At 32.5% G+C, this 26,893-nt stretch overlaps 1 protein-coding gene and 1 long non-coding RNA gene across 4 annotated transcripts; one reads left to right on the top strand and one right to left on the bottom strand.

Moving 5' to 3' along the window:
- Positions 1-1,635: 1,635 nt before the first annotated feature.
- Positions 1,636-19,937, top strand: LOC143237351 (uncharacterized). 3 transcript variants are annotated; one of them, XR_013020030.1, is made up of 4 exons: positions 1,636-1,932; positions 2,926-3,051; positions 9,217-9,356; positions 15,502-19,937. It is a non-coding gene; the product is annotated as an uncharacterized LOC143237351 (long non-coding RNA). The 3 variants fall into 3 exon arrangements; XR_013020031.1 differs by lacking the exon at positions 9,217-9,356; XR_013020029.1 differs by lacking the exons at positions 9,217-9,356; positions 15,502-19,937 and having other exon boundaries at positions 2,926-3,145.
- On the bottom strand, positions 19,792-26,766 carry LOC143237350 (uncharacterized). The gene is made up of 5 exons (XM_076476499.1): positions 26,032-26,766; positions 21,683-21,878; positions 21,013-21,141; positions 20,419-20,483; positions 19,792-20,026 (listed from the first exon to the last, which is right to left on the bottom strand). Exons 1-4 carry the CDS (start codon positions 26,553-26,555, stop codon positions 20,478-20,480), a joined length of 855 nt encoding a protein of 284 aa, XP_076332614.1. The 5' UTR covers positions 26,556-26,766; the 3' UTR covers positions 19,792-20,026; positions 20,419-20,477.
- Positions 26,767-26,893: the final 127 nt, after the last annotated feature.

Raw genomic sequence — 26,893 nt, forward strand, 5'->3', positions numbered from 1 at the left:
AGTTTAAGAATATATTTGTGTTCGTTTTGTGAGCTTTTGGTCATGTTTGATGAGGCATATTTGAATAAAAACACTGATAAATGGCTAGGGAGGGGTTGTTTGAATTTAGATAGTGAAAAGTAAGATTTTGATGATATCTTTTTGAAAGATATTCACAGAATCGATTCCTATCTACATGAAGTTTCATCGATGTATAGTTTATTGCATCTGGAACAGATAGTGTAGTAAATGGTACGTGTTGAGATGCACGTAAATTATTTTGTGTAAACATTTTTTTTTAAAAAAGGTTTACTTGGTTTCTGATATTAAGATTTTTGAATCAGTAATTTTAGAAACATTTATTGCATTTAGAATGAAATGAGGTTTTTTTATAATTTCTACTTCTGAGCGAGCTAGTAAACCTTTGAGGCTTGGTTAACAGTTAGAATAGGTTAGACGCATATTATAAACGAAAATCTTTCTAAGAAGATCGTTAACGAGAACTTTAAAATGTTTGTGGATTATGCGATGTTAAGCAAGTGATGTCATAAATAAAAGTATATAATCTGTAGCTGCTGCTTAGAGTTTGATGTCTAGAATGTCACTATCACCACGGGAAATGTTCAAAGCATCTGACTTGGCAGTGGACAAGATACTTTGAACGGTAACCACTTTATATAGAGAATTCATATAATCTCAGTGCGTTATAGCAAGGTGCTAATTTGACCAAAACGTTAGTTGTTGTTTTTGTTGTAGTTGTCCTTTAAATGAATGCTTTTGAGCGTGAGAATAAGTTCAGGTGCATGAGAATTGGTAGTTCTACATTTGTAACAAAAGTGCGAGTACACACTCTGTATTTTTGTCACTTAATAAAGATTGTTCATTCCGTTTTATACTTTTATCTAGTGTCATTATTATGTTTCACATTGAAGCAGTCAAATTAGTGCTTTAATAATACTCTATAGCTGAAATTTTCATAAAATAATTTGCTATTTAGTGGATCGTTCTCCAGGCAGAGAGATGCGAGTTTACAAACATTTCGGGATACGAATTTGGACACAACAAATAGCTGAAGCAAACATACAAGTTCAGCGGACCTATCCTATAACTCAAACGCATATCCAATTTTATCTCCTTTTAAGATGTTTGAAGAACCTTAAGGGATTGAATAAATAAAGTACCGTTAAAAATATAATAAGCTAAATACAGATGTCTTATGACAGACGTAATTCATAAAGATATTTCGCTATCTTAGAAAAAACATTTACTCCATAATAATAAGAAACTCACAAAGATAAGAGTTAAGAGAAAAGCTACACAATGGGCTATTTTTGCTCTGCTCACTAAAGGTATCGAAACCTGATTTATAGCATTATAAGCCCACAGACTTATCACTATGTCACTGAGGGTAGGGGCAAAAATATTCTAGAAATAATGTTTTGTTATCTTGGAAAATTTTTAGTGTATACTGTTACATACGAATATTACAGTGTCATACAGTTTCATGTACTAGCCCTAAAGAAGCAGCAAAGGCGAAGCGTCGGTTAAAATAAAAGTTCACTAATAATTATTTGGAATGTATTTTTTAAAACATTGTACAAATAATGTTTTTAAGAATAGTTTACAAAAATTACTTTAGGTGGTGTTTCCGTAAGTTTATTGTTTAACATTATGGTTCATAAAAATAGGGATGGTGTTAATAGAATTGTCGGGAATTCTGAATTTAAATCTAGTAAACTTTTACAATCTCTTAGTAATTTAAAGGGTGATAAAACTAACGATAGTGGGGTTGCGTTTCTCATTTCATTTTATTACTGGACTACTTGTAAAAGCAAGCTTATTTTCACTGCAGCTAGTTTTGAAAGTTGTAAAATTTTATTTTTTCGATGACGTACATGTACAGTTACAACTTACGTACTCCAACTCACAAGAAAAGAAGAATGGTGTATTAGAGTTAGCACTATTTATTATTGCGCTAAATTTTGATTATGATATATGTATTAGACTGATTTGATCAAAAGTTATAGGCAGTTAAATATTATTAAATTATTCCACTAGTACATTTTTAAATTAATCAAATTATTATTAATACGAATAACTGCAAAATTTATATTTGTGTCTTGTTTAATACAATAAAAGTTCTACAATACCAACTATAATAATACATTATTACTTGCATAAGAAGAACAAACGTAATAACACATTCACCTTCAAGTCGAGTTTGGTGTTTTAGTTAAACATTTATTGTTTTGTTGTTTGTTTTTTCCACTTTAAGCTTTATATTAAAGAGTTGCTCTCCTGAATTCCGTTTGTTCATTTCGACTGACCTTAGTAATCTTTTTCAGTTATTGTTGGCTCAGTAAGAGCATATGTTGCCAAAATTTTGATATTGATCTTATTTCAAATTTCTCAGAAATTTGGCCCTATGTTTGTCTTGTATATAATATTCCAAAGTATTTTTCTTGTGATCCTTCTGTTTTAATATTTTACATCATAAGGTTTCAACTTTTTTTTTTTCATCCTTTTCATAATGCAAACATTTCAAATTTTAAAAATTAAAACTTTGTTTTAATATCTCTGATGTCAATGATTTCAACTCACCTGTATGTTTTACTAAAATCAGGTAGAATTATCATACAGCCTTTAGTTTTAAGAGCTCTCCAAGTGATTTCTAATCTGCCAGAAGATACATTTTGATTTAACATCAATAGTGTTTGCTGAATTTAACAAATTAATGAAAACATCTCAAAGTTTTTATTAAAATTTTCCCCATTTATATTATCCAACTATTTTTATTTTAAAATGCATTAATAATATAAGTTATTCATAATTGTTAGTATTAAAGCTAATTGAATTTGAGGATGTGTGTATAGACTTGGTGATTACAAGAGATAGTTATCTCTGTTGAAGTCACTATTTATGTCTCAAGTGAAATATTGTTTACAGTTTTTGTCCGCTTGTCTGAAGATGGTGAATAATTAGAGAGGGTTCAGAGGAAGGTTACGAGGACAATGTTATGGATGGAAGTTTATAGGTTAAACAGCTGAAGATAACAAGATATTAATTAGAGATGTATATATGTATTTCAATGTCATTAATACAACATTGCCTGAAATATTGTATCAACATCAGTATGTGTTAAAATTAAATATATATATATTTGTGATTAATGCCTTGGTGGTCATACCTGTAACATATTTTCTGTTTTTCTCTTTTATCAACCACTACATGTAGTTTATTATGCACTTTTATGTTTTAAGATATTTTATCTTGTGGAGATCAGTTGTCCTTCAACTTTTATTTTGAGAAAAATGGTAAGAAGTAAACTTTATTGAACTCTATAATATTATTTGGGTGACAAAGGCATCTGATAATGTTATACTAAGTTATTAAAGCAACAGGAAGAGAAGAGATGGGTTTAAGATTAGTAAGAGATAGGACAGTCTTGAGTAAATATTTTTTCTAACTGGACATGCAGGTTTAATGTTGAAGTACCAAATGGTTTCTTGTTACTTGTACATAAGAATGCATTCAATTTCATATCAAAGCTGACAAAACAGTTGCTCAAAATGTTGGTGTTAAATGAAAAATAACAGTTGTTATTGGACACAGGTTTTAAAGGATACTATTTTTGTGTAGTGAGACCAATTTCAAAGTCCACTGACTACTAGTTTACAAGTACCATTTTTCTTGCATTTACACTATGTATTTATTACTAAGAATATGGTCTAAAATCTAAATAGCTTTACTAAAACCTGTTAGTATCAATGATGTTTAACATGGTAAGTGACATGAACATTTCTAACTCAAGTTTAACTAATTCATTTGTTTCCTAAGATTTGTGGTGGGGTTTTTAAAGGTTGAGGAGGTTTTCTTACTTCTATATTAAGCTAATCTTAAAAGTCCTCAATAAAGTATTATAGTGTTACCCCTTGCACATTATCTAGATCCACCTAAAGTAGATCCCAATATGTGACAAGTGTTCTTTTCTGACTAAAATTTCAGAGGTTCACAACATTTGACATATGGGCTAAAAGATAATAGAAGAAAATGCAAACAAAACTTAAATTTTTCAGAGGAAGAAATATTATGGCTCTCCATTTATCAGTCACATTCCAAGCTGGCCCCAACAAAAAAGTTGAGGTGTGTAACTATGGCCTAAATGCTTAGGCATAACAGGTTTACACATAATATGCCAAAGAGATCCTAAAAAGAACTTTTTTTTTATCCTTTAAGCTCTTCTCATTATAACCTGTAAAATGCACTACATAAATGAGTATCTTCCTTAATATTTGCTTCTGAACTAACTGCTCCATATACATAATATTGATCTTTAGAAACTGATAAACAAATTCTAGTCAGAGATTTCCTATCCACTTCATTGCTTTATAAATATTGATTTGATCAGAGAACTTCTATGCCAGAAATGTTTGCCATCCCCCATTAACTCTTGTGCGTACAAACTACTTTGTACTTGGGTCAATTTGAAACAGTTACCTGTGTGTGACTTTCACGTGCTTCTTTATCCCTAATCCTTTGCCCATCATTTACAACTTTTTAAACTAAAATATGCTGTCAGAGATGACTCCATGAAAGTTAAAATAAAAGGGTTAAACCTCTACATTCCAGTGTACTCACTTTGTTATGGTATAATTTGTTTTAGTCTACTGAGTATCAAATCATCCCGTAAGTAGTGTCTAAAAATTTAATACACAAAGTGCATCATTATTTCTGTCTTTGCAGAAGGCTTTAATGATGAAGATATGTATATTGCAGTATGAATTGTTTCAGGCTACTCTGTATAATTTGTTTTAATCTATTCAATATGTTGTAGTATAATTGTTTCAGGCTACTCAGTATAATTTAGTATAATTTGATTTAGTTTACACGGTATATTGTAGTAGAATATGTTTTATCTACTCAGTATACTGTAGTGTAATTTTTTAGTCTGTTCAGTATATTGTAGTATAATATGTTTTAGAGTTCTCAGTACATTGTAGTATAATTTCTTTTGGTGTACTCAGTATATTGTTCTATAATTTATTTTAGTTAACTCAGTATATTGTAGTCTAATTGTTTTAGTCTACTCAGTTTATTATTCTGTAATTTCTTTTACTCAATTCACTAAATTTTAGTATAATTAGTTTTAGTGCAGTCAATACATTGTACTATAATTGTTTTTAGTTTACTCACCATATTCTAGTATCATTGTTTTAGTCTACCCAGTAAGTTGTTCTGTAATTTGTTTTAGTCAACTCAGTATATTGTAGTATAATTTATTTCATTATACTTGACATATTTTTCTTTAATTTTTGTTATTCTACTCGGAATATTGTAGTATAATTTGTTTCTGAGTACTCAGTAAATTTTAGTATTTCTTAGTCTACTCAGTATATTTTTGCATAATTTGCTTTAATCTGTTTACAATATTCTAGTATGATTTCTTTTAATTTTTTCAGAATATTGTAGCATAATTTGTTTTAGTCTTCTCAGCATATTTTTATATAATTTGTTTTACTCTACTCAGTAATTATAGTATGATATGTTTTAGTCAACTCAATACACTGTAGTATAAATTGTTTTAGTCTACTCAGTATACTTTAGTTTGATTTGTTTTAGTCTACTCAGTATATTGTAGTATAATATGTTTTAGTCTATTCACTATATTTCAGTGTAACTTTTTAGGTCTACTCATTATATTATAGTATAATTTGTATTATTCTACTTAGTATATTTTACTATAATTTGTTTTAGTCTACTCACTATATTATAGTATAAGTTGATTTAGGCTACTCAGTATAATTTAGTATAGTCTACTTAGTATATTGCAGTATAATATGTTTTAGTCTACTCAGTATATTGTAGTATAATTTTTTATTCTGTTTGGTGTATTCTAAAACAATATCTTTTAGAGTACTCAGTATATTGTTGTATGTTTGTTTAGTGTACTCAATACATTGTTGTATAATTGGTTTTTAGTCTACTCAGTATATTGTAGTATGATTTTAGTCTACTTACTATATTGTTCTATAATTTCTTTTAATCAACTCATTAAATTTTAGTACAGTTTGTTTTCCTGTGCTCAGTATATTCCAGTATAATTTGTGTTAGTCTACTCAGTATATTCCAGTATAATTTCTTTCTCTCTACTTAGTATAATTTAGAATAATTTGTTCTTGTCTACTCAGTATATTATAATTTGTTTTAAACCTACCCAGTATATTACAGTATTATTTGGTTTAGTCTACTCAATATGTTGTAATATAATTCTTTTGTCTACTCACTACCTCATAGTATAAATTGTTTCAAGGTACAATGTATATTGCAGTATAATTTGGGTCAGTATTATCAGTATATTGTAATATAATTTTTTAGTCTACTCATTATACTGTTCTATAGTATATTGTAGTATAATTTTTAGTCTACTTATTATACTGTTCTATAATGTTTTAGTCAATTCGGTACATTGTAGTATAATTTGTTTTAGTCAACTCAGTATATTGTAGTATAATTTTTTCATCTACTCGTTATACTGTTCTATAATGTTTTAGTCAATTCGGTACATTGTAGTATAATATGTTTTAGTCTACTAAGAATATTGTTGTGTAATTTGTTTTAGTTCACTTTAAATAACTTAGTATATATTTTTTAGTTTACTCCGTATATTGTTGCATAATTTGTTTTAGTCTGTTAATATATTGTGGTATAATTTGTGTTAGGCTACTTAATAAATTTTAGTATAATTTGTTTTTAGTCTACTCAATATGTTGTATTATATTTTAGTCTATTCAGTATATTTTAGTAGAATTTGTTTTACTCTGCCAAGTAATTGCAGTGTAATAGGTTTTAAGGCAAGTCAGTGCACTGTAGTATAAATTGTTTTAGTATACTCAATGTATTGTTCTGTAATCTGTTTTAGAATACTTAGTATAATTTGTTTTAGTCTACTCAGTATACTGTAGTATAATTTGATTCTGACTTCACATTAAATTTTAGAATAATTTTGTTTACTATACTCAGTATATTTTAATGATTTTTTCACTCTACTCTGTATATTTTAGTATAATTTGTTTTAGTATAGTCCAGATAATGCAGTGTAATTCGTTTTAGCCTATTCAATATATATTGTAGTATAACTTTTTTCTGTTTACTCAGAGTATTGTAGTATATGTTTTAGGCTACTCAGTATAGTGTTGAATATTTTTTTGTCCTTGTCCTCAAATTCCATATCTGCTCTGTGTGGGTTTTATTGCTGCCAGTTTTCCTGTCATGGAATAGTGCACCTTTTAAGGCTCTGTCCTTCAGTCTTGCTTCTGTGCTATCTATGTTGGCTCCTTACTTAGCATATTCTCATACCTTGGGGACTGTGCTTCCACATGTACATGGACAACAGGTATCTTTTTGCCATTTCCAAATAGGAGTTGGCCACCTCTACTTATCAGTTTTACTTCTCGAAGCTGTACAGGTGGGATAGTTGATCATTTTGGAAATGTCCTTCCTTTGTCCTCCCCAACACTTCATACATCTGTATGTTTTATTCAACACCTATCTCACTGATGTTATATTTTCTACTCTCAGACTCTATTCTGTGGAGCTGGCTATGTGGACTGACCAGTCTGCTCCTTTACTTCCTAGTGGCAAGATTCTATATAACTGGAATGGTGATCACCTCTGGCACCTGTCATACCCCTTGGAACATTCAAATGCAGTTCATCTATCCAATTGGATACCTTCTTTCTACTCTTGCATGGATGTTAGTACTTAGAGTGTAAGGTTTTGAAGATTGAGTAAACCCATTACAAAACTCCTCATGCACTTTTTGGGTCTTCCATCTTTCCCTCTTGATTGTTCAGATGATCTTCGTAGAATGTTTGTCTTTCTGTCCTGGGTTTTTCCTTATTATAAGGCTGTTGATGACCTAGGTCATTTTAGATTTGTTCACGGTCTTAGGGGTTGAATGCGTGCAAGGGTCTTCCTTCAGATTCCAGATGACACATTGCTGGGTTCCTGGTATTAGGCCACCCTTTGTGTTCATGGAATTTTCTTAGAGGTTTCCTCTGGAGTTTAGGACTTGAGGTGAAGATGGTAGAGTTCCTCATTTTACCCTTGTGAGGATGTCGGTACCCAGCAAGTGAGACTTTGGATGTAGTTGATCTGCTGATTGTTGTCTGTTATGCTCTACCCACTCTACATGTTGGAACATATCTCTTATCCCCCTTCCATTGTTGAATCAAGTGATTCTACTTCTTTTATATCTCTTTGTTGCACCATCCTTTCCCATGCAGATGTGCTCTCTTCTTTTTCCACCATGTCTGCTCCTTCTAACCTTATTTCATTTCATAGGGAAGAGATATCTGGCTCAGATGTGGTGCAGTGCCCCTCCTTGGATCTTGCTATCTGTTCTTTTCAATTAAGGGGTGTTCTTTGGATGGTTACAGGGAATATGCCTAAGCTTTCTTCACAATGGTTCTTTCTCTAATTCAGTTTGGGATTCAAACTAATCTTGCGAGCAGAGAAAAAGTATCATGTTGGAAGTTATAATTTTTGTAATTGAAAATGTGTTTCCAATAGGTACTTCCCTCCACTTACACTTCCTGTCCTTCTTCCCCACTTTTTCAGTGTTTTCAATAGGTATTTCCCTCCACTGACACTTCCCATCCTTCCTCCTAACTATTTTTTAGTGTTTCTGATAGGTAATTCCCTCCATTTCCCCAACCATCCTTCCTCCCCACTATTTTTCAGTGTTTCCAATAGGTACTTCCCTCCACTTACACTTCCTGTCCTTCTTCCCCACTATTTTTCAGTGTTTCCAATAGGTACTTCCCTCCACTTACACTTCCTATCCTTCCTCCCAACTATTATTAAGTGCTTGCATTTTTTGCCAAAGTTTGAAGTGAGAGTTCAGTGGAGATGTAAAGAGGGAGCCACATGTGTCATATGATAGTGTTGCTCTCCTGTTGGTGGAAATTTGATGCATAATGATTTACATCAGAGATGTGTTGAAATTTTGGATCCAAACCAAGGGAGGGTAGAAAGCTTATTGCATGAATTTAAAAAGTTTGTAAATTGAAGGCAGCACAAAACAAGAAAATCTAATCATGTCAGGAGAGGGAAGTAGTTATTAGATATTCATTTTCATTCAGGAAAAATATAACATTCATAGGTTAATGTGTAAGTTTATATAAATTTGATACCATTGAGCTCTGATACTATGAAATAGTGGTTATTTCTTTTTAGAATGAAAAATCTCATGAATACCAACTTAGAACCTCACTTTTTGATGCAACAAACAATCAGTTTTTGGTAGATCTTAGAAAAGTCCTTAATTTAAAGCCAATCGAACTTACAATCAACTAACATGGATCATCTTTAATCAGGTATGTAAGTATTGTTTGCCCACTAGAAATATGGAACATAGAGACTGTATAATGCATTACTGCTACTTTCTTAAGCTGTTTGATTAATCAGAGCTCAGCTTTTTTCTAGTGGAATGGCATGGTCTTCTGCTGTGCATTTAAGATATATCAAAACAACTAGGTAAGATTAATACCCTAAAGTGTAATGATGTGTCTAAAAATGTAAAAATGAAAGTTTACTGTTGTATTTTCTACACCATTAGATTATGATCTACACAAGTAGTGTAACACCTTAACACTTTTCTTTCCAGCTGGTCTTACAGTGTATAAACTGTGATATGAAAACATTTCTGTGACATAAGGCTAAAAATCTAATTTTAATATATATGCTAAATTGGTATTTGTAATGTGTCTATATTAAACCCACAAAATTAAAACATCTTTTCATCTATGAGAGCCGTAAATTGTGCTCATCTCTTTTTGATGGAACCACCAGTTTGAAATTTTGGGTGAAAATATGATGTGCATTTTTCTAGTTTGTTAGTTTTATATTAAAAAACATTGTGGATAATAGTTCCATATATTTTCTTCCATTGAGATATTTTGTTCTACATATTTTTCATTATTCAGTTCTTTTAGTTTTTCCTTATCCAATTTTTTCTCATTTATCTGTTGTGTTTAACTTGTATTTTTTTGTCTTTTGTCTGCAAAATAGTTTTCCTATTCATCTTGATATGCTTGTTGTTTTGTTTCCAGCTAGCACTTTTATTTATGTTTTCAGATTACTAAAAATTTTAATATAATTCAAAATATAAATAGCTTCACTTGCATAGTCTTCCCTATCACATCCTCTTTCTCTTACAACTAGCTCTGGCATTTTTATATTATTTATAACTAATGGAAATACAGAGCAGTTTTAATCTATTATGATGTATTATTTTATGTTTTAATGTTACAAATAAACAATTTTAAAACACTAAAATTTGTTGTTTTTTAACTGGATACTCAGCTTTGCAGCTTCTTTATGAGCATTCCACTAAAATGCAAATTCTAACTGACAAGGGTCTTTGGGGTGTGTTCCCCACGTCTTGGATTCTTGAAACGAATTTTCATTAACTTCTTTAGTTTTCTATTTTACCCATTTCCTTTGTATCTTCTCATGTTCCTTGGATCATATGGGGCACATCTTTTTTACCTTTGCTAATGTGTGGATTTTCTTCATAACCAATTATTGGGTCACTCAGGTTCTTACACATTTCTCTTCTCTTGTTTTCTTCTTTTCCATTGTTTTTTTTTCCACCTTCTAACTCTTAGCACCTCCACAATCTTGAGGACACATTGTCAGATCTCTTGGTTTTTGATTGTCATATTGTGTCACCTAGACTTCTCTTGTTTACTAATTGTGTCTCTCCATTATCCCTTTGAATCCTCATGACTTACATCCTCCCATTGTACTTTTATGAACCACTTCTAATGATTCTCCTATTTCAGGTGAAAGGAATTATTTTCTCCTGGCCTTTGAATGAAGACATTCCATGTCTTGGACACCTTTCTTTAAATTCCAGTAGCCCTCCCATCACAACATTCCCTTCCATTTGTCCATCATGGTACAGTTTGTAATTTCAGGATATATTCTCAGTGTTGTTTTTATAATTTATTTCAGTCTTCTTAGTATATTGTAGTATAACTTATTCCAGTCTACTCAGTATATTGTAGTATAATTTGTTTTAATCTACTCAACATATTGTTGTATGATTTGCTTCAGCCTATGGCTTTCACTTATTATGTCTTTATCCAAGTCATAAGGGCCTTTGCTTTCCACATCTGTTGTCTCAGCCTTCATTTGAATGCCATTTAAGTTTTTTTAATATATACTTTACACCTTTTTAATGTGCCTCCCTTTTAAAAATCACAGTTCATCTAGTTCAGTTTGAAATTAAAACTGACCATAACATTAAGTAACTCGAAACCGGGACTGAAAAGGCCAACTTCAGGTGACTGATGGTTGTTTTTGTACTTACCTGTTAGTCTTCCTGGCAAGTTATGATTATTACAGTCACACTACAGAAAATCCTTTACAACTTGAATTACTGTAGTTTTTCTCTTGACGTTGTAGACTAGATGTAAAAATTGGTTGTATGCTATTTATTTAGTTATTTTTTAACTTTGTTTTGTTTTACCTTAAGTTGTTTTTATGAATTTTACTGAATTTACTTTTACCTTTTTACTGGATGTTTGGCACAGATAGCCTAGCTGCTTTGTGCCATAAAACACTAAATCAACCAACCAACCTTCATTTCCATTCATTCTTGTGCACTCCTACTCAATAGACCTTTACTATATTCACATCCATTATCCTTCAAGGAGCTGTTAATCGGGAATATGATCCCTGCTATCTGCCTTCTCCCATATCTTGGCATTATTCTACAACACTTCTTGTCAAGTCCTGTTGCTAGCACCTTATTGACCAGCACTGTCTTGGTTTTCTCTTCTCTACAGACAAGTATCTCTTTGCCTTCCATCTTCAAGGTATCTCTTGCTCTAACTTTCCACATCATTCTTTCATCTGGTAGTATTGTCACTTCATCTTTTATATATAGGATTATCCATTCATTCCTTGATAGCAATTTCTAGTATTGCATTATCATCCATTTGTATTGCTTGCTTCTTCCTGTAATTCTCTCTGTTCCCTGAAACACCACTCTCTGCCTCCAGGTTGTTCTTCTGTTGCTTGTCATTTGACTTCTTTATCAGTCTTTTTGACCAGAGATTGATGATGTACACCTTAGCAGGATATTGTGCATCATTGTCAGCCATCTTTTGACCTTCTTTACTATAGTTTACTCTTTTCTTCTATTACTCTTCTACCGTATTACATTCCTTCCCCCTTTTTCTCTGATTTGGTAATTTGCTTGACTGGAGCTTTCTTGTTGTTCTTTACATTTTCATCCATATATTATTTGAATTCCTGGCCACTTGTTTGTTATGTCACTTTTCCTTGAAGTCTTCTCTTCTTCTTCTTCTGGGTTTAGGTTGTTGTCATTCTGATATTTATGCCTTATATGCCTCCTGTACATTATTTTACAAATTGTAGTCCCTCTTGTTCTACGAGGGCTGTTAAAAAAATACGCGGACTGACGTCATAAAACAAAATGTACTTTATTTAGAAGTTACAGGTCTGGGACCCCTTCAAAGTACTCTCCTCCCCAACGCACACACTTATTCCAACGGTGTTTCCACTTGTTGAAACAGTCCTGGTACGCTTCTTTTGTAATGTCCTCCAGCTCCTTTGTCGCATTTGCCTTAATCTCGGGAATCGTCTCAAATCTTCTTCCTTTCAAGGGTCTTTTGAGTTTGGAGAACAAGAAAAAATCGCAAGGAGCAAGGTCAGGTGAGTAGGGGAGGTGGGGAAGAACAGTGATCGAGTGTTTGGCCAAAAACTCACGAGTTCTGAGGCACAAATTTCGCAGCAACGCGGTGCATCTTCAATTTTTCGGTCAAAATCTCGTAACAAGATCCAACTGATATCCCACACTCTTCAGCAAGCTCCCTGACAGTCAGACGTCAATTTGCCCGCACCAGGGTATTGATTTTGTCGACATGTGGGTCGTCAGTTGACGTGGAAGGACGTCCAGGACGCTCATCATCTTCAATGGACTGTCAACCATCCTTAAAACGTTCATGCCACTTGAAACATGCCGTACACTTCATAGCAACATCACCGTAAGCCGTGTTAAGCATAGCAAAAGTTTCAGTTGCAGATTGTCCAAGTTTAACACAAAATTTCACAGCAAGTCGTTGCTCCTTCAGGTCATTCATTCTGAAATCCGCCAAACGAAAAAATCGCACTTCACTTAAAACCACGTAGCTAATACACAAATGAAGATATCTGCAATTGGGAAATGGCGTCGTAATCAGCTGATCTGTGCGAACCTAGTGACACCAAGCGGATTCCCCTGGAACCAACTGGAGCCGCAATTCAAACAGTCCGCATATTTTTGAACAGACCTCGTATAACACACTTTCCTTCCCTGCACGTGGGAAGCTCTTCTGTCATTTTTTCAACCAGAGTGATTTTGTGCCCCATTTTGGGTTGTTCATATTCATCTGTTCTTGCTGTGTGGCCCTTTCTTATCCAGGGATCTTTTGTTCACTACTTTTATCAGGTCATTTATTCTTCCCTAAGGGATGACATTTTCAGATTATATCATGTTACTTCTCATAATATTTGTTCTTTACTCACTCTGTTATTTCATGGTGGGAATTGGATAAGATTTTAAAGACAGAGAGATGGGCAACATCTAACGTACCTTCTTCATCATCTGACAGTTTCATATCCATTTCAACTTTTCCATCTAGTCACCATTATCCATTTTACATGCATATTTTAATGGTGTGAGTACTTAATTTATTTCTTTGCCTACTTTTAATAAAAGTCTCATCTCTACTTTGAAACCCACCCAGTATCTATTGTTGCCTCACAGAGCATATATGTTTATACTTTCTGTTGATTACCATGGGAAAAGCTAGCACTGGATGAAAAGCTTGTTCAGTTTCCTGATTCATGCATGATGACTTTTCAAAATACTTCACTTTCTTTAGTAAATGACCTTTGCTTTGCTAAGGTCGAGTTGTGTGCAGCCACTTTTTCAAAGCATCAATCTACCTCCAGTTCTAAGAGTGGAACACAGAAGACCCTTTCCTACACATAAATCAGGTATCCCCTGCTTTCAGGCTTCAGGATCTAGGGTAGTTGACTTGGAGAATCCTTCATTAGTTGTGCAGTTCTTTAACATCTGAGTGGGTAGCATAATGCAGTGGACAGTAGGGCAGGGATGACCAAGTTAGTATAGAGTAGGGCCCCACCTATTTTATTACATCAATTTCCTGTTGGTTTCTACAAATTTCTACTAGGAGGCAGTAAGGGGCCTAACTCTTCTTCTCCTGTAAAGTGTACAATGGAACACATACCAAACCGTACAGTCCAATTAATTCTCTAGCCATGTCACACCTCATGTCTATCTAGCTTGTTGTTTGTAAATGCTTAGTTTGTCATATAAATTTTCCCAAACCCATGGCACTTTCACACATTTTTTTTCTTCCTGCTCTAATAATCCAATCCAAGCACAAAGTACTGTCTGAGAAAGATGCAATTTCTCATGAATGGTGTCACTTTAGTAATCCCTCATTACTGGGGGTCATGCTGTATAAGCTGTCCCCTTTTGTTTCTCTTCTCTGAATGGAGATCATGTAGGTTTTCTGTTTTTCAACAGTCCTTTCACCCATCACTGTGCAATTCTGGCTACTGTGTGCAGAGAAATAATTTCATAAGTTAACATTTTCACAACCTGAATATTTATATTTGATAGATACCAACCTGTTTGAACACCTTTTCACTATTTCTCCTCATTGCTGGTGTATGTTATTCTCACCTCATGAAGGATTGATGTTAATTTTCATTACAGGTGCTTATAAAAGTGTGATGTTCATGGAGGATTTGTCACATTACTTTTGGTGGAGAACAATTACTGCATGACTATCACATTATGTACTAAAATGTTCACATCTGATTTATGTGAGAGATGGTTGTATGTGCAAAATCTCAACAACAGGCACTTGAGGAGTAGCTATTGTGTGAAGAGAGGTATCTATCTATCTGGGAGAAATACACTTGATAAGTGTATAGGGAATGTATACATTGTCCTCATGTAGTAGTGCATTTTGTCTTAAAGTTTAGATGTAAATTGCTACTGCTTTATAGTAAACTTGTTAAATATTGTCTCTGCAAATCTGATATTTTAAATAGCTGAAAGTAAACGTTTAAAAATATTCAACACTATGCAAGTCAAGTCAGGTTAGTTTTGAGCTTATTGATAAACCAGCATTTAAAAATAATCTTGTACATTTCCATCTGGTTTTAGTTTCTTGCATTTGTATGTATGTACTTCTTTAGAATGTTTATGTACGTGTAGCAAGATTGGAAATTGTTAAATTGATGATGAACTATGCAGTAATTAAACCAGATGCTATCTTTTTGTATTATTAGAAATATTCTTTATGTTGTATGTACACTTTGAAGAATAATGTTATTTTGGTGACAAATGATAAAGTAATTAAATTACATAGCAACATTCTCTTTGATTAGAAATTATTATTTCTTTTGCAGAGTATTTATGTCTGTGTAGAAACCTTGGAGGTTGATGTTACCTTAGTGGTAATGCTTGTAGGAATTAAACCAGACAAACAGATATCTGTATCATGGGGATTTATTTTAAACTGTTTTCATCCTTCCCAAGCTGAGTGGTATACCAACTCCTTTACAAAAGCAGGTTTTGTTGTTGTTGTTCTTAAAAACACGTTTTTTTCTATAAAGTGCTCAGGTTAACAGATTTCTTGAAATGTAAACTATTCATTTATGTACCATTAAATACTTCTCAGTTAGAGCTAAAGGAGATTTTTTGTTCTGTAAGAGAAATGGAAAAGTGTCTTGTGTCATATAACTATATTTTGTCTAAGTCTTCCCTCTGTAAACTTTATGAAACATCAACTTGTGTCATATCTTAGCTAGATCTGTAGTTGGTTTAGAATTTGTCCTAAGGTTTTGTTAATTTCTTGTTATTTTTTAAACTCTACATTTTCATGATATGATAAATCATGTATCACAGATATTATTGCTTTATGGCATATATTTTGACAATGCTTATTAATCTGATCATTAGACAATATTTTATTCTTTAAACAATCTTGTGTGGAAATTGCATATAGAACACAACTTTTAAATTATTAAAGAACACACTTGTGATTGTTTAATGTCAACCTTCTATACAGAAAGTTATCTATATCTTCAGTGTTGTTAAAGAATGAAGTTTTACCAGCATTAAGAATTCTTTAACCATTTTAATGCTTTTCTCTAAATTTTACCAATTTAGTTACCACTTGTTTAATTAACATACTCATCTGACTCTACTGAATAAAAACAAGCTTTACTCTTTTTGTCTCAGTGCAAATATTTTCATGAAAGGAACTATTTAAAACAAAGTCACTAATATTTAAACCCATGACTGCAATTTGAACTTTCTCTTGACATCTACCACCTTATGAAAGTGATACATTTTTCACTGCAAGTATAAAACATTAACAAATATAGTTAGTTAGTTATTTCAGTTCCTGTATCCTAAAATACAGGATGTCCAAAAACCTGAACAACTAATAAAAGCTTTATTTCAACAAGCCTACAAACCTAAGAAATAAACAAATTGCCACATGCTATAGCCGGAATCAACGTTATTAGATAGCAAAAACAAACCCAGTATTATCAAATATAAAACAATGGCCAGTAAATACCAATCCACAAATCTCTCCTTAGTTCTATCTGTACATGAAAAACATTTCTATTAGATGTCAAACACTGTTACTTCTTTCTCTAACTTAATTCCCAACATTCTAAGTTTACTAAAAACATCCTTTAACCATAATTTAAAGTATGTGTGCTCACTGACTTCCATACTAATTACTGATATAGTTAATATTCTGTAAAATTATTATCATTGTAATAATTACTGATATGGTTAATATTCTGTAAAATTATTATTATCATTGTACTAATTACTGATATGGTTAATATTCTGTAAAATTAATATTATCATTGTAATAATTACTGATATGGTTAATGTTATGTAAAATTATTATCATTGTACTGATTACTGATATGGTTAATATTGTGTAAAATTATTATCATCATTGTACTAATCACTGATATGATTAATATTCTATAAAATTATTATTCTTATCATTGTAATAATTACTGATATGGTTAATATTCTGTAAAATTATTATTATTATCTTTCTACTAATTACTGATATGGTTAATATTCTGTAAAATTATTATTATTATCTTTCTACTAATTACTGATATGGTTAATATTCTGTAAAATTATTATTATTATCTTTCTACTAATTACTGATATGGTTAATATTCTGTAAAATTATTATCATTGTATTAATTACTGATATGGTTAATATTCTGTAAAATTATTATTATTATCATTGTAATAATTACTGATATGGTTAATATTCTATAAAATTACTTTATTATTATTGTCATTGTACTAATTACTGATATGGTTAATATTCTATAAAATTACTTTATTATTATTATCATTGTACTAATTACTGATATGGTTAATGTTCCCTAAAATTAACAATTTTCTTTTCTAAACGGTCTTTTTATAGTTTTTGCATTAGTGCAAGAGAAGTTTTGTGATAACTTAATATACCTTTGAACTTGTCATAATTATTTACCTATGCCAACTCAAAACTAGACTCTTAATAAACCAGTTACGTAAGTGGTCTGACCTTTCACTAACTCATTACAGTGGTCATGTGAACATTTACTTTATCAAAATTTTTAGTGAAGTTAAAGAGCTGACCGACTTTTTAGCTGAACATATTTGTTTTACAACTAATTGCGTATTATTAAATTGACACTAACTTACCTTAGCTGATCCTGTCTATTTTACAAGTAAATACATACTATTAACCTGATACCAACTTCTCATAGCTGATCGGGTTTATTTTACAAGTAAATACGTAAAAACTTAACACCAACTTTCCTAGTGGTAACGGTTCTAGTGGTAAAGCTAATCACATCAGAGGCAGTCGGGAGCACTTCTATTCTGTGTAGAGATTGACTTTCTAGGTCAGACAGTAGGTCTTGGTTCCGCTACACACTAACAACAACAAATTCACCTTGAAGTGGAAAGATCCTTTTGAAGTGCAACAAGTTTTCAACAGAATGGACAGTAAAGTGAAATTAGACGGGAATACCAAAATATACCACACCAATCTGTTGAAAAGATACTGAGAGAGGGAAGAAGACATAATGGATGCAGGACTGCAGGAGTAAAAGCCGTCTAAACAAGCCATTCATATAATATGCACCGAACAATATATGAGGCCTTATCTTTGAATTTTTAAAGCTTTGTCAAAATTTACTCACTAAAGTTGGAATTTCCTGAAAGATGTTTTGTTGAATAAAATATTTAACGGATATAAAACCTTATTTAATTACGTGTGTTTGCAAGATACTGTTTTTTTCGACAATAGGGAGCATGTACAGTTCATTGCACTATTCCTCAGTAAAAATGTAGCCCAATATTTAGGGATAAATTAATGGCCTCGTACTGACATGAGATTTTTACTTCTACCTTAAATTCTCAAGGGGCAGCATGGCCAGGTAGGTTAAGGCGTTCGACTCGTAATCTGAGGGCCGCGGGTTCGAATCCTTGTCGCACCAAGCATGCTCGCTCTTTCAGCCGTGGGGGCATTATAATGTGATGGTCAATCCCACTATTCGTTGGTAAAATATTAAGTAGCCCAAGAGTTGGCTGTGGGTGGTAATGATTAGCTGCATTCCCTCTAGTCTTACACTGCTAAAGTAGGGACGGCTAACGCAGATAGCTCTCGTGATCCCTAATCTGGCACGTTAACCAAGGTCCGCGCTTTACTCGATTACTTAAAAAAATAATTTTTTTATTTAGTTTAACGCCAAATACAGGCAGTCTAACGATTAGAAAACACATCTGTATCCTGCTGAACTTCGTCAGAAAGAGGTAAGTAATAAAATAATAACGTCCTAAATATCACTAATGTTTTTGTGTGTTTTTACCCTTCGTTGTACTTACTTTGGGTTTACTACTTATTATTCATAAGCTCCTCTTATTGGGAATGAGATTTATATGATCATAAACATTTAGCAATAGTGTTTATCCAAAGTTTATTTCTGGAGTGCCATTAAACTGATTTCTTCCAGTGTATACCAGTACCATATGCTGGCTTCTTTCTATGTAGTTAAGACACTGCATGGGGCACCATAACGGTTATTTCAAACACTAAATTTGATCAGTATGCTCATTCAAACAGAACCCTCATGACAACTATATGGGAATACGAAAGAAGGTATTCTCACCTTGGTTCATTCAACTGTCAATACGAATTAGTGTTGTAATTTACATTCTGTAATAGTATGGAAGAATCAACCCCATGAAATGGAAAGTATGGCAAAGTATTCTCTTGTCCTAACACTTTTAAAATGTATTACCGAATCACTTGACTAAGTACTAAATGAAAAAAAAATTCAGAAGAAATTTTCTAATTTTCGTAAAACTTCTGTCGGTTATCATAATAAGGTATTGAAAAAATGCTAGTTTAATGTAATTACACGAAGGTCTTAATATTCGTGACATTTACATGATATAATCAAACTGATAAATCAAATGAATTCATTTAGTTTAATCGTCAGTTCTTTTAAGCAATGATAAATTGTTTAAAGTTACTGAGTATCAACTCATTTAATGACTTCTGAAATAATATTGTATTATTTCTCTGTACTTATGACAGTTTAAGTAAACAGTGAAGTCTGTAGGGTTCTTAGGCTTAGCCATTTCAGCTCTTCAGAGTTTTTTACTGCATCTTTTATTTCTCTTTACTAGAATACTACAAATGATCATGTTATGGAAGTAGTGAAAGCTTAAACCTAAAACACACCCAAAAAACAATCAGTCGTTTGATTTGCAAGTCACGAAAGAAATTTAAAATCGGAAATCCTAAAACTAATTTATCAATCCATGGGGTAGATAGCGTCAAGGCTTTACAGGGTGAGGATGATTGAGTTAGTTGCAGTTGTTGGATCTCTGAAAAAAACAACAACATTAATTTTCCTTCAATGTATTGTAAATATAATTTAATTGTACTACTGATTATTCTCATTAAAGGCAGTTAACCGAAAATCCTCCTACGAATGTATCTCCATAGAATAGTTTGTGTATTAATTTACTATAGGCAATGAACAAATAAATTTTGGACCATATATAAAATCTAACTTCTATACTCAACTAAAAACATTATCGTTTAGGTAACAATTAATAAGTGGACAATGGTATTGAAAAATTATTATACTAATTGTTATAAAAATACTTCTAAACACACGCTCAAAATAATTGTTTTATTCGAGAAACCTACTTACTTTACTTGACAACGCGTATGAAAATATTATTTTACTTCTCAATGAAAAATAATTACCTACCTTTTAAACTAAAACTTTCATAACTGATGTTTCTCATTGCTCTACGTCACAGGATTGTCCTAACACTGAGAAAGAAAATATACAGTCATACAAAATAAAATAATTATCACCAGTGAGAAATACTCCTTGAATTAGATGCATTGGAACAATTGTTTATATAATAATTCCAGTTCATCAGCAGTTTTAAAACTTATTTATTGTCAATACCAGTTCAACAATAAATTTAACTAAAAGGTTTTGTGAGTCATAGTATTGCACTCCCATTGTGCGTGTCATGGGTTCCAATCCCGTCAGACCATACTTGCTCTTTTATTTCTCAGGGTAAGATATTAATGTGACGTTTAATCCTGTTTTTCTTTGATAAAAGGTAAATCAAAACTTATCATAAGGGTGTAACGTTAATTAAGTTCTCTTGTGTATCACTTGTAAAGTCAAAACAACCTTTTCAGGTTAATAACACTTTTCTCTCTCAAATAGTTAATTTATATATTACTTATCTGCTTTCTCATGTTATCACTGTTAAATAGTAAATTCAGAACACAATTTTTATATATTAAGCTAGTGAATGGGTTACATAGTAAAACCTCTACTTACATAGTCCATGACACGATTTAAATTGGTAACTTCTTCATGCAGGGTCTTACATCTAAGTTGAGATGAAGCTAAAAGTTCATTGGTTTCTTCTAGATGGCGCTGAACTTCGTTATAACGAGATTCAAGTTCCTAAAATAAACATATATATTTTTAATAATCTTGTATAATGTGCGTAGCGTGTAAATCACTGCCTACATATGCAACCAAAACTTCTGGGTTATCTAGTGAATAACACCCCAAACAAAAGTAAATACAAATTTCATATTAAACCAAATAACATGTGCAACAGCTACTTTATATAATAAAGTATAATTATATTTTATAGGTGAAATTTAAACGTAATACTGAGAAACTCGAGTTTTTAAAACTTATTTTTCAATAAAAGGTACAACATTTAATACATAAAAAATTAAAGTTTAAATCAGTAAAACTTGTGAAAGTTTTCAACTTACATTGAATCATTTTGAGGCAATAACTTGCCTATCAGAAAATAGCACGATCTGAACACTTGTTATGCAGTTCATTTAAGAAAAAAACTCCTCTTTAGGGTGTTCAGCTAATTTTGTGGTTTGTTTTTGTTACAATAGTTATATCCTTATATAGTTTACATACAGCTGATCTTGTGTCTTGTTTCTGTTACAATAGTTATATCCTTATATATTTTACTTACAGCTAATCTTGTAGCTTGTTTCTTGATTACTTTCTGTTGTTCCTCATTTTGTTTCAATGTTTCTTCCAATAACCTTCCAACCTCTACAATCTCCATTTGCATCTTGTTTTTCATCTCCTTTACCTCAGTTTTCACATTTGTTTCAGCATCACTCACGCGCTGTGTCAGTTGTTCTATCTGCTTCTGTAGTTCACGGCTGTAACCAAGTTCTATTATTGAAATAGCATGGATTTGTTTATGAATTTTAGTTACAATGGACAACAAACATAGGAAAATGTTAATCTCATAAAGATTCCTGTTTATACGTTTAGAAAGTAGATACAAACTACATCGTAAATCAACTTTAATTTGTCTGTAAAGCCAACTAGAGAAAAGGTCTGATAGAATAAACCTCTTCACAGCCTCGTAAATATAGTTTGCATGGATAAAAGGACAATAGTTTCCCTTGGGTACTAAGAAGTTTAACCGTACGTCCAATTTGAGGTAATTTTTGTAGGATTCACATTTCCATCCAGGTTTTTCCTTCGTTGGATGGATTATTAATGCCTACTGGTAAGGATGGAGGTGTGAGTTACAGGAGTTATAAGTCGAGCAGAATCTGTTTCATCTGTTGATGAGTTATCATGTCTGTTGGAAGAATTAATTTTAAGCAATTTTAATCATTGCTAGAGTCACAATAGAAACCACAAAGCTGGTGTTGTTCAGTAAAATTCGTTAATAACTAAGATATTAGTACAGTTTTACCACCTGGTTTCTTAAGTCAAGTTTAATTAATAAATATTATGTTAGGACCGATTAACTCTCTGATCTTATATAACACTCACTGAAACACACACCATCATCATAGTTTTATGTATATCTGCTAACGTAGGGTTCAACAACTGAAGTTTTTATTTTTACAATCATGTTATGCAGCCTTAGGATTTACGCTACTGTTACTGAGTTTATCACGAGTGACAAATTTTAAGGGCTATATATAGACACATATGTACCGACGTGCTACTTTCGGTTTGTTTGTTATTAAGTGCCAAGTTACACAGTGGGGTATTTGTGTCTGACCACTCCGTTTTAACCGTTACCGTTGAGGCACATTCTGAGTTTGATGACAGACTATCATTATGTCACTACACAACTGATTCAATACATTAGTATATGTTTTGACACAAATAATTAACATTCTTCATTGTTTATACAGCTATTTTCAATACTGGGTATTAAATCACCGCTAACGTGAAACCTCAGCTATTAAATTAACAAAACTTACACACAGTGAAACCCCAGCTATTAAATTAACAAAACTTACACACAGTGAAATCCCACCTATTAAATTAACAAAACTTACACGCAGTGAAACACCAGCTATTAAATTAACTAAAAAGTACACACAACGAGTAAAACTCCGGCTATTAAATTGACTAAGCTCACCTACACAGGAAGTTATTTCAAGGGCTGAGATGTGTGGTAGCAAAGGTTGTTTTCTCGGGCAAATCATGAGAAAAAAAGCACGACCGACTATGACTAGCTAAAAATACATTCACATTCTTGGTAGTTAGTTAATAGTGGAAAAGATTACCAGTCTGTAGTCATATGTTTCCATCTTATCCGGAATTAAAGCAAGAAATTATTAGCTTCCAAGCTAATATAGAATTCTATCAGTAGTTACCTGTGTATAACTTAATCCGTGTTATCTGTAGTCATCTGTGTATAACTTAATCCACGTTATCTGTAGTTATTTGTGTATAACTTAATCCCTGTTATCTGTAGTTATCTGTGTTGAACTTAATCCATGTTATCAGCAGTTATCTGCACTTAACCCACGCTTCAGTAGTTATCTGTGTTTAAATTAAACTATGGTATCAGCAGTTAACTGGGTATAACTTAACCCACAATATTAGTAGTTATCTGTATTTAACTTAAACTACTCTATGAATCTGTACGTAACTTAAACCACGTTATTAATAGTGAGCTGTGTTTAACTTAAAATACGCCATGAATCTGTATTTAACTTAAATCACGTTATTAATAGTTAACAGTTTGACTTAACCTTACGCTATCAATAATTAGGTATGTTTGACTTAAACCATGCTATCAGTAATTAGCTGTGCTTAAGCTAACCAACGATATCAATAGTATGTTGTATTTATCTTAACCCACGACATCAACAGTGTAAAGAGCTTAACTTGATACACTATATAAATAATATGAATTTAACTTAACCCACGATATCAACAGTATATTGTATTTAAATTAATCAACGATATGAGCAGTACATTATATTCAATTTAATCCATGATATGAACAGTATAACAGTATAAAGAACAGATAAGTTCTTTATCTGCCTCTCTAAAGTCAAACGAAGGTAATTTTCAAATCTGTTTTCGGTTTCTTCATATTTCAGTTCTTAAGATTTCTATAAACCAGTTGAAACCTTTTAGAAACATATGTTCAGCCTTTTTATAAAGAAAAGAAAAAATGCCATTTATCTTAGACCTTAAATACTAGTGGGGTTTATGTGGACTGCTCTTTATTTAAGCCCATGCACGCGAGTCCATGATTTTGTTTGTTACGAGTTTTGTAATAACACACAAACATAACAATTTAAACAAAACTCAAATATAAAGTCAGATCTTCATTTGAATCACCATTGTCGGTGAACTATTATGGATTCGTAACGAAGACATATAAAAAAATCAACTCTTTGCTTCATCTGGTTGTGGCGTGTTTATTATATGTATAATGTTCTTATTTGTCCAAACGCTCTGTGACGTTTACAGTCACTGGTAAATGTATGGTTAAAAATACATACATTACCGAGTTAAAAACTGCTAATTTATTTTGAATTTTGCTATTCGACGGCTATCTGTATCAACGCTTGGGCTACTCTTTTACCACTAATGATGGGATTGAGCGTCATATTATAACGTCCCCACAGCTAAAGGACGAGCATGTTTGATGTAGCAGCTTAGGAAAGCCCTAACCACCATGCCAGATTATTCAACTATCGATCTCAATTTTAACTAAAGCTATTATTGAAGCTGTGTGTGTGTTGATGACTATAGCTAATTCTTGTACTAAGTATTTTGTTTTGCCACACGATTTTCCAGTCTTAGCATGTGTATTCTATTTCTCAAACTTCTTTCTGGTTTATAAAAAAAAACACTTAAAATCCTGAAAACTACGTGCTTATATACAAACTTACTTTACCGCGTGTTTCCCATTTACTATTCGAAAATTGTTTTCAATATTACTTATTTTTGACTTGTAAAATCACGATATAGCAATTAGGTCAAACAGAACTCCTTCTCTGATATACAATTTTCACTCGTCGTGAGAGGATTTAGTTACTTAAATAAAACAAATAGAGCTAACTCGTCTCTGTGGGTCTAGTTACATCAGAACAAGAGTTATCATAAGTGTGAATTGAGCTATATCACTACGACAGCTATTAATTACCCTTCAAGCAATAATTGAATTACCTCAATATATCAGTTTGTACTAGTCATGCATCGATTGACTTACCTCAATACAGCGGTTTTCAGTAGTAATGAGTCAACTGAGTTACCTAAATACAGCAGTTTGTACTAGTCATGGTCGATTGACTTACCTCAACACAGCGGTTTTCAGTAGTCATGAGTCAACTGAGTTACCTAAATACAGCAGTTTGTACTAGTCATGGTCGATCGACTTACCTCAACACAGTGGTTTCCAGTAGTCATACGTCGATTGAGTTACCTAAATACAGTAGTTTGCACTAGTCATGCGTCGATTGACTTACCTATGTGCAGCACTGTATTAAAAATTATTAATATATTACATCAAAAATAGAACGTTTATTAAAATTGAATTACACATAAGTCAACAAATCATCACTTCTGTAAATCTAACGAATACTTTATTTCACAAAACTCTAGAAAGTTATTCACTACCTAAAGTTATCAATTTGGAATTTGTTTGTTTATTCGAGTCCCAGGAATGTAAGTTTTAAATAGGATATGGCTATGTTTTCTGTCGGTAATTTTGTTTCCGTATGTTTTTCAATCAGCTTAACATAAATTATTTCAGCAACTGCTGTCCATTCTACAAAGTTGCATCATGAACACTCTGCCTAAACAATCTATCAAAGAATTATTTCAGCTTTATTTTACAAAATAGGAAACAGGAAGAATATGGATATGAAGGGTTAGGAAAATATTAATTATTTGTTCATAAAGGATCAAACTGAAACTGTTTTATACAAAAATGCCTGTAAACGAGAACACAATTAAACTTATGAAACTATAAAAATAACAGTACTACGGCCAGATAAATGTTTTAGTACTTTAGTTTTCTGCACTGAAGTTATCACGTACCATCTGTCCATCCACTGGGCAGAATTCGTTGTTGGGTTAGATAGTGGCTCGTGTGGGTTGAGGTCAGAAAACTCCTGATGTTTCCTTTGTCCCCTCCCGCGGGTCTCAGCATCTTCTTCGATGTTATATGTCCCATAGTAAGTGGAACGATGGGGGAAGTAGACATGAGAAGATGGGTTTTCCTCTTCTAAAACCCTTTTCCGAAAAGAATCGAAGTCGTCGAATGTTCGAGATTTTCTGATGTCATAAGTATCAGGTGCGGAGGTTGTGTCATGGAAGGACTGAGGACGGCTAGTAGTAGCCGCATTAATCTCCGCTCGAGGAGAACGACTTCTGGCTAACGTTTCGGTGGGGACGTTCAGTCCAGTGTCCAGTCGGTCAGCTGCAAAGCGAGTTCTAGACATGGAATCGGAGTAGCGTTTCTCTATGTCCTCCAGAGCACCAGAGTATAAGCCTGTCCCGTACTGATAATTTCGATTGTACATCTGAGTAAGGGGTCGTCGCCAAAATCCCTTGGGGGCCATTGTTAACCCTAACTTGTATTTCGAACTCTCTGACAAGTTATAGAGATTCAGACTAGCTTTAAATACAAGCTTCAGTGCCCTGTCGGAATCTAACTCTACCAGCCAGCGCTGCAGCTAAGCTCTTTTCTGCTTCCTTCCCTCGATCTGCACACCAACGTAACGTCACATTCCGAGCGCAAGATACGTTTGTATTTTATTTTTGGCTGAGGTTATCCTTGAGCTCAGGGTATTTACAGATCTTGCACATTAAACTAACTGGTTTCAATACTTGATGAATGGTGAATAAGTTTGGGTTTGTTTTCTTTCTTCAGTCTTTGTTCTGATGATAAATGATTATT

This window comes from Tachypleus tridentatus, chromosome 13 (assembly GCF_004210375.1).
Source record: "Tachypleus tridentatus isolate NWPU-2018 chromosome 13, ASM421037v1, whole genome shotgun sequence".
In the NCBI taxonomy this organism is placed as follows: domain Eukaryota; kingdom Metazoa; phylum Arthropoda; class Merostomata; order Xiphosura; family Limulidae; genus Tachypleus; species Tachypleus tridentatus.

What these genes read in the sequence shown, in the direction of transcription:
- LOC143237350 (XM_076476499.1), bottom strand. Translation starts at nt 26,555, where the DNA reads ATGGCCCCCAAGGGATTTTGGCGACGACCCCTTACTCAGATGTACAAT. An exon ending in GCCCAGTGGATGGACAGATG is followed by an intron (nt 21,879 to 26,031) that starts GTACGTGATAAC and finishes ACTTGGTTACAG; the next exon opens with CCGTGAACTACAGAAGCAGA. An exon ending in AACAAGCTACAAGATTAGCT is followed by an intron (nt 21,142 to 21,682) that starts GTAAGTAAAATA and finishes TGTTTATTTTAG; the next exon opens with GAACTTGAATCTCGTTATAA.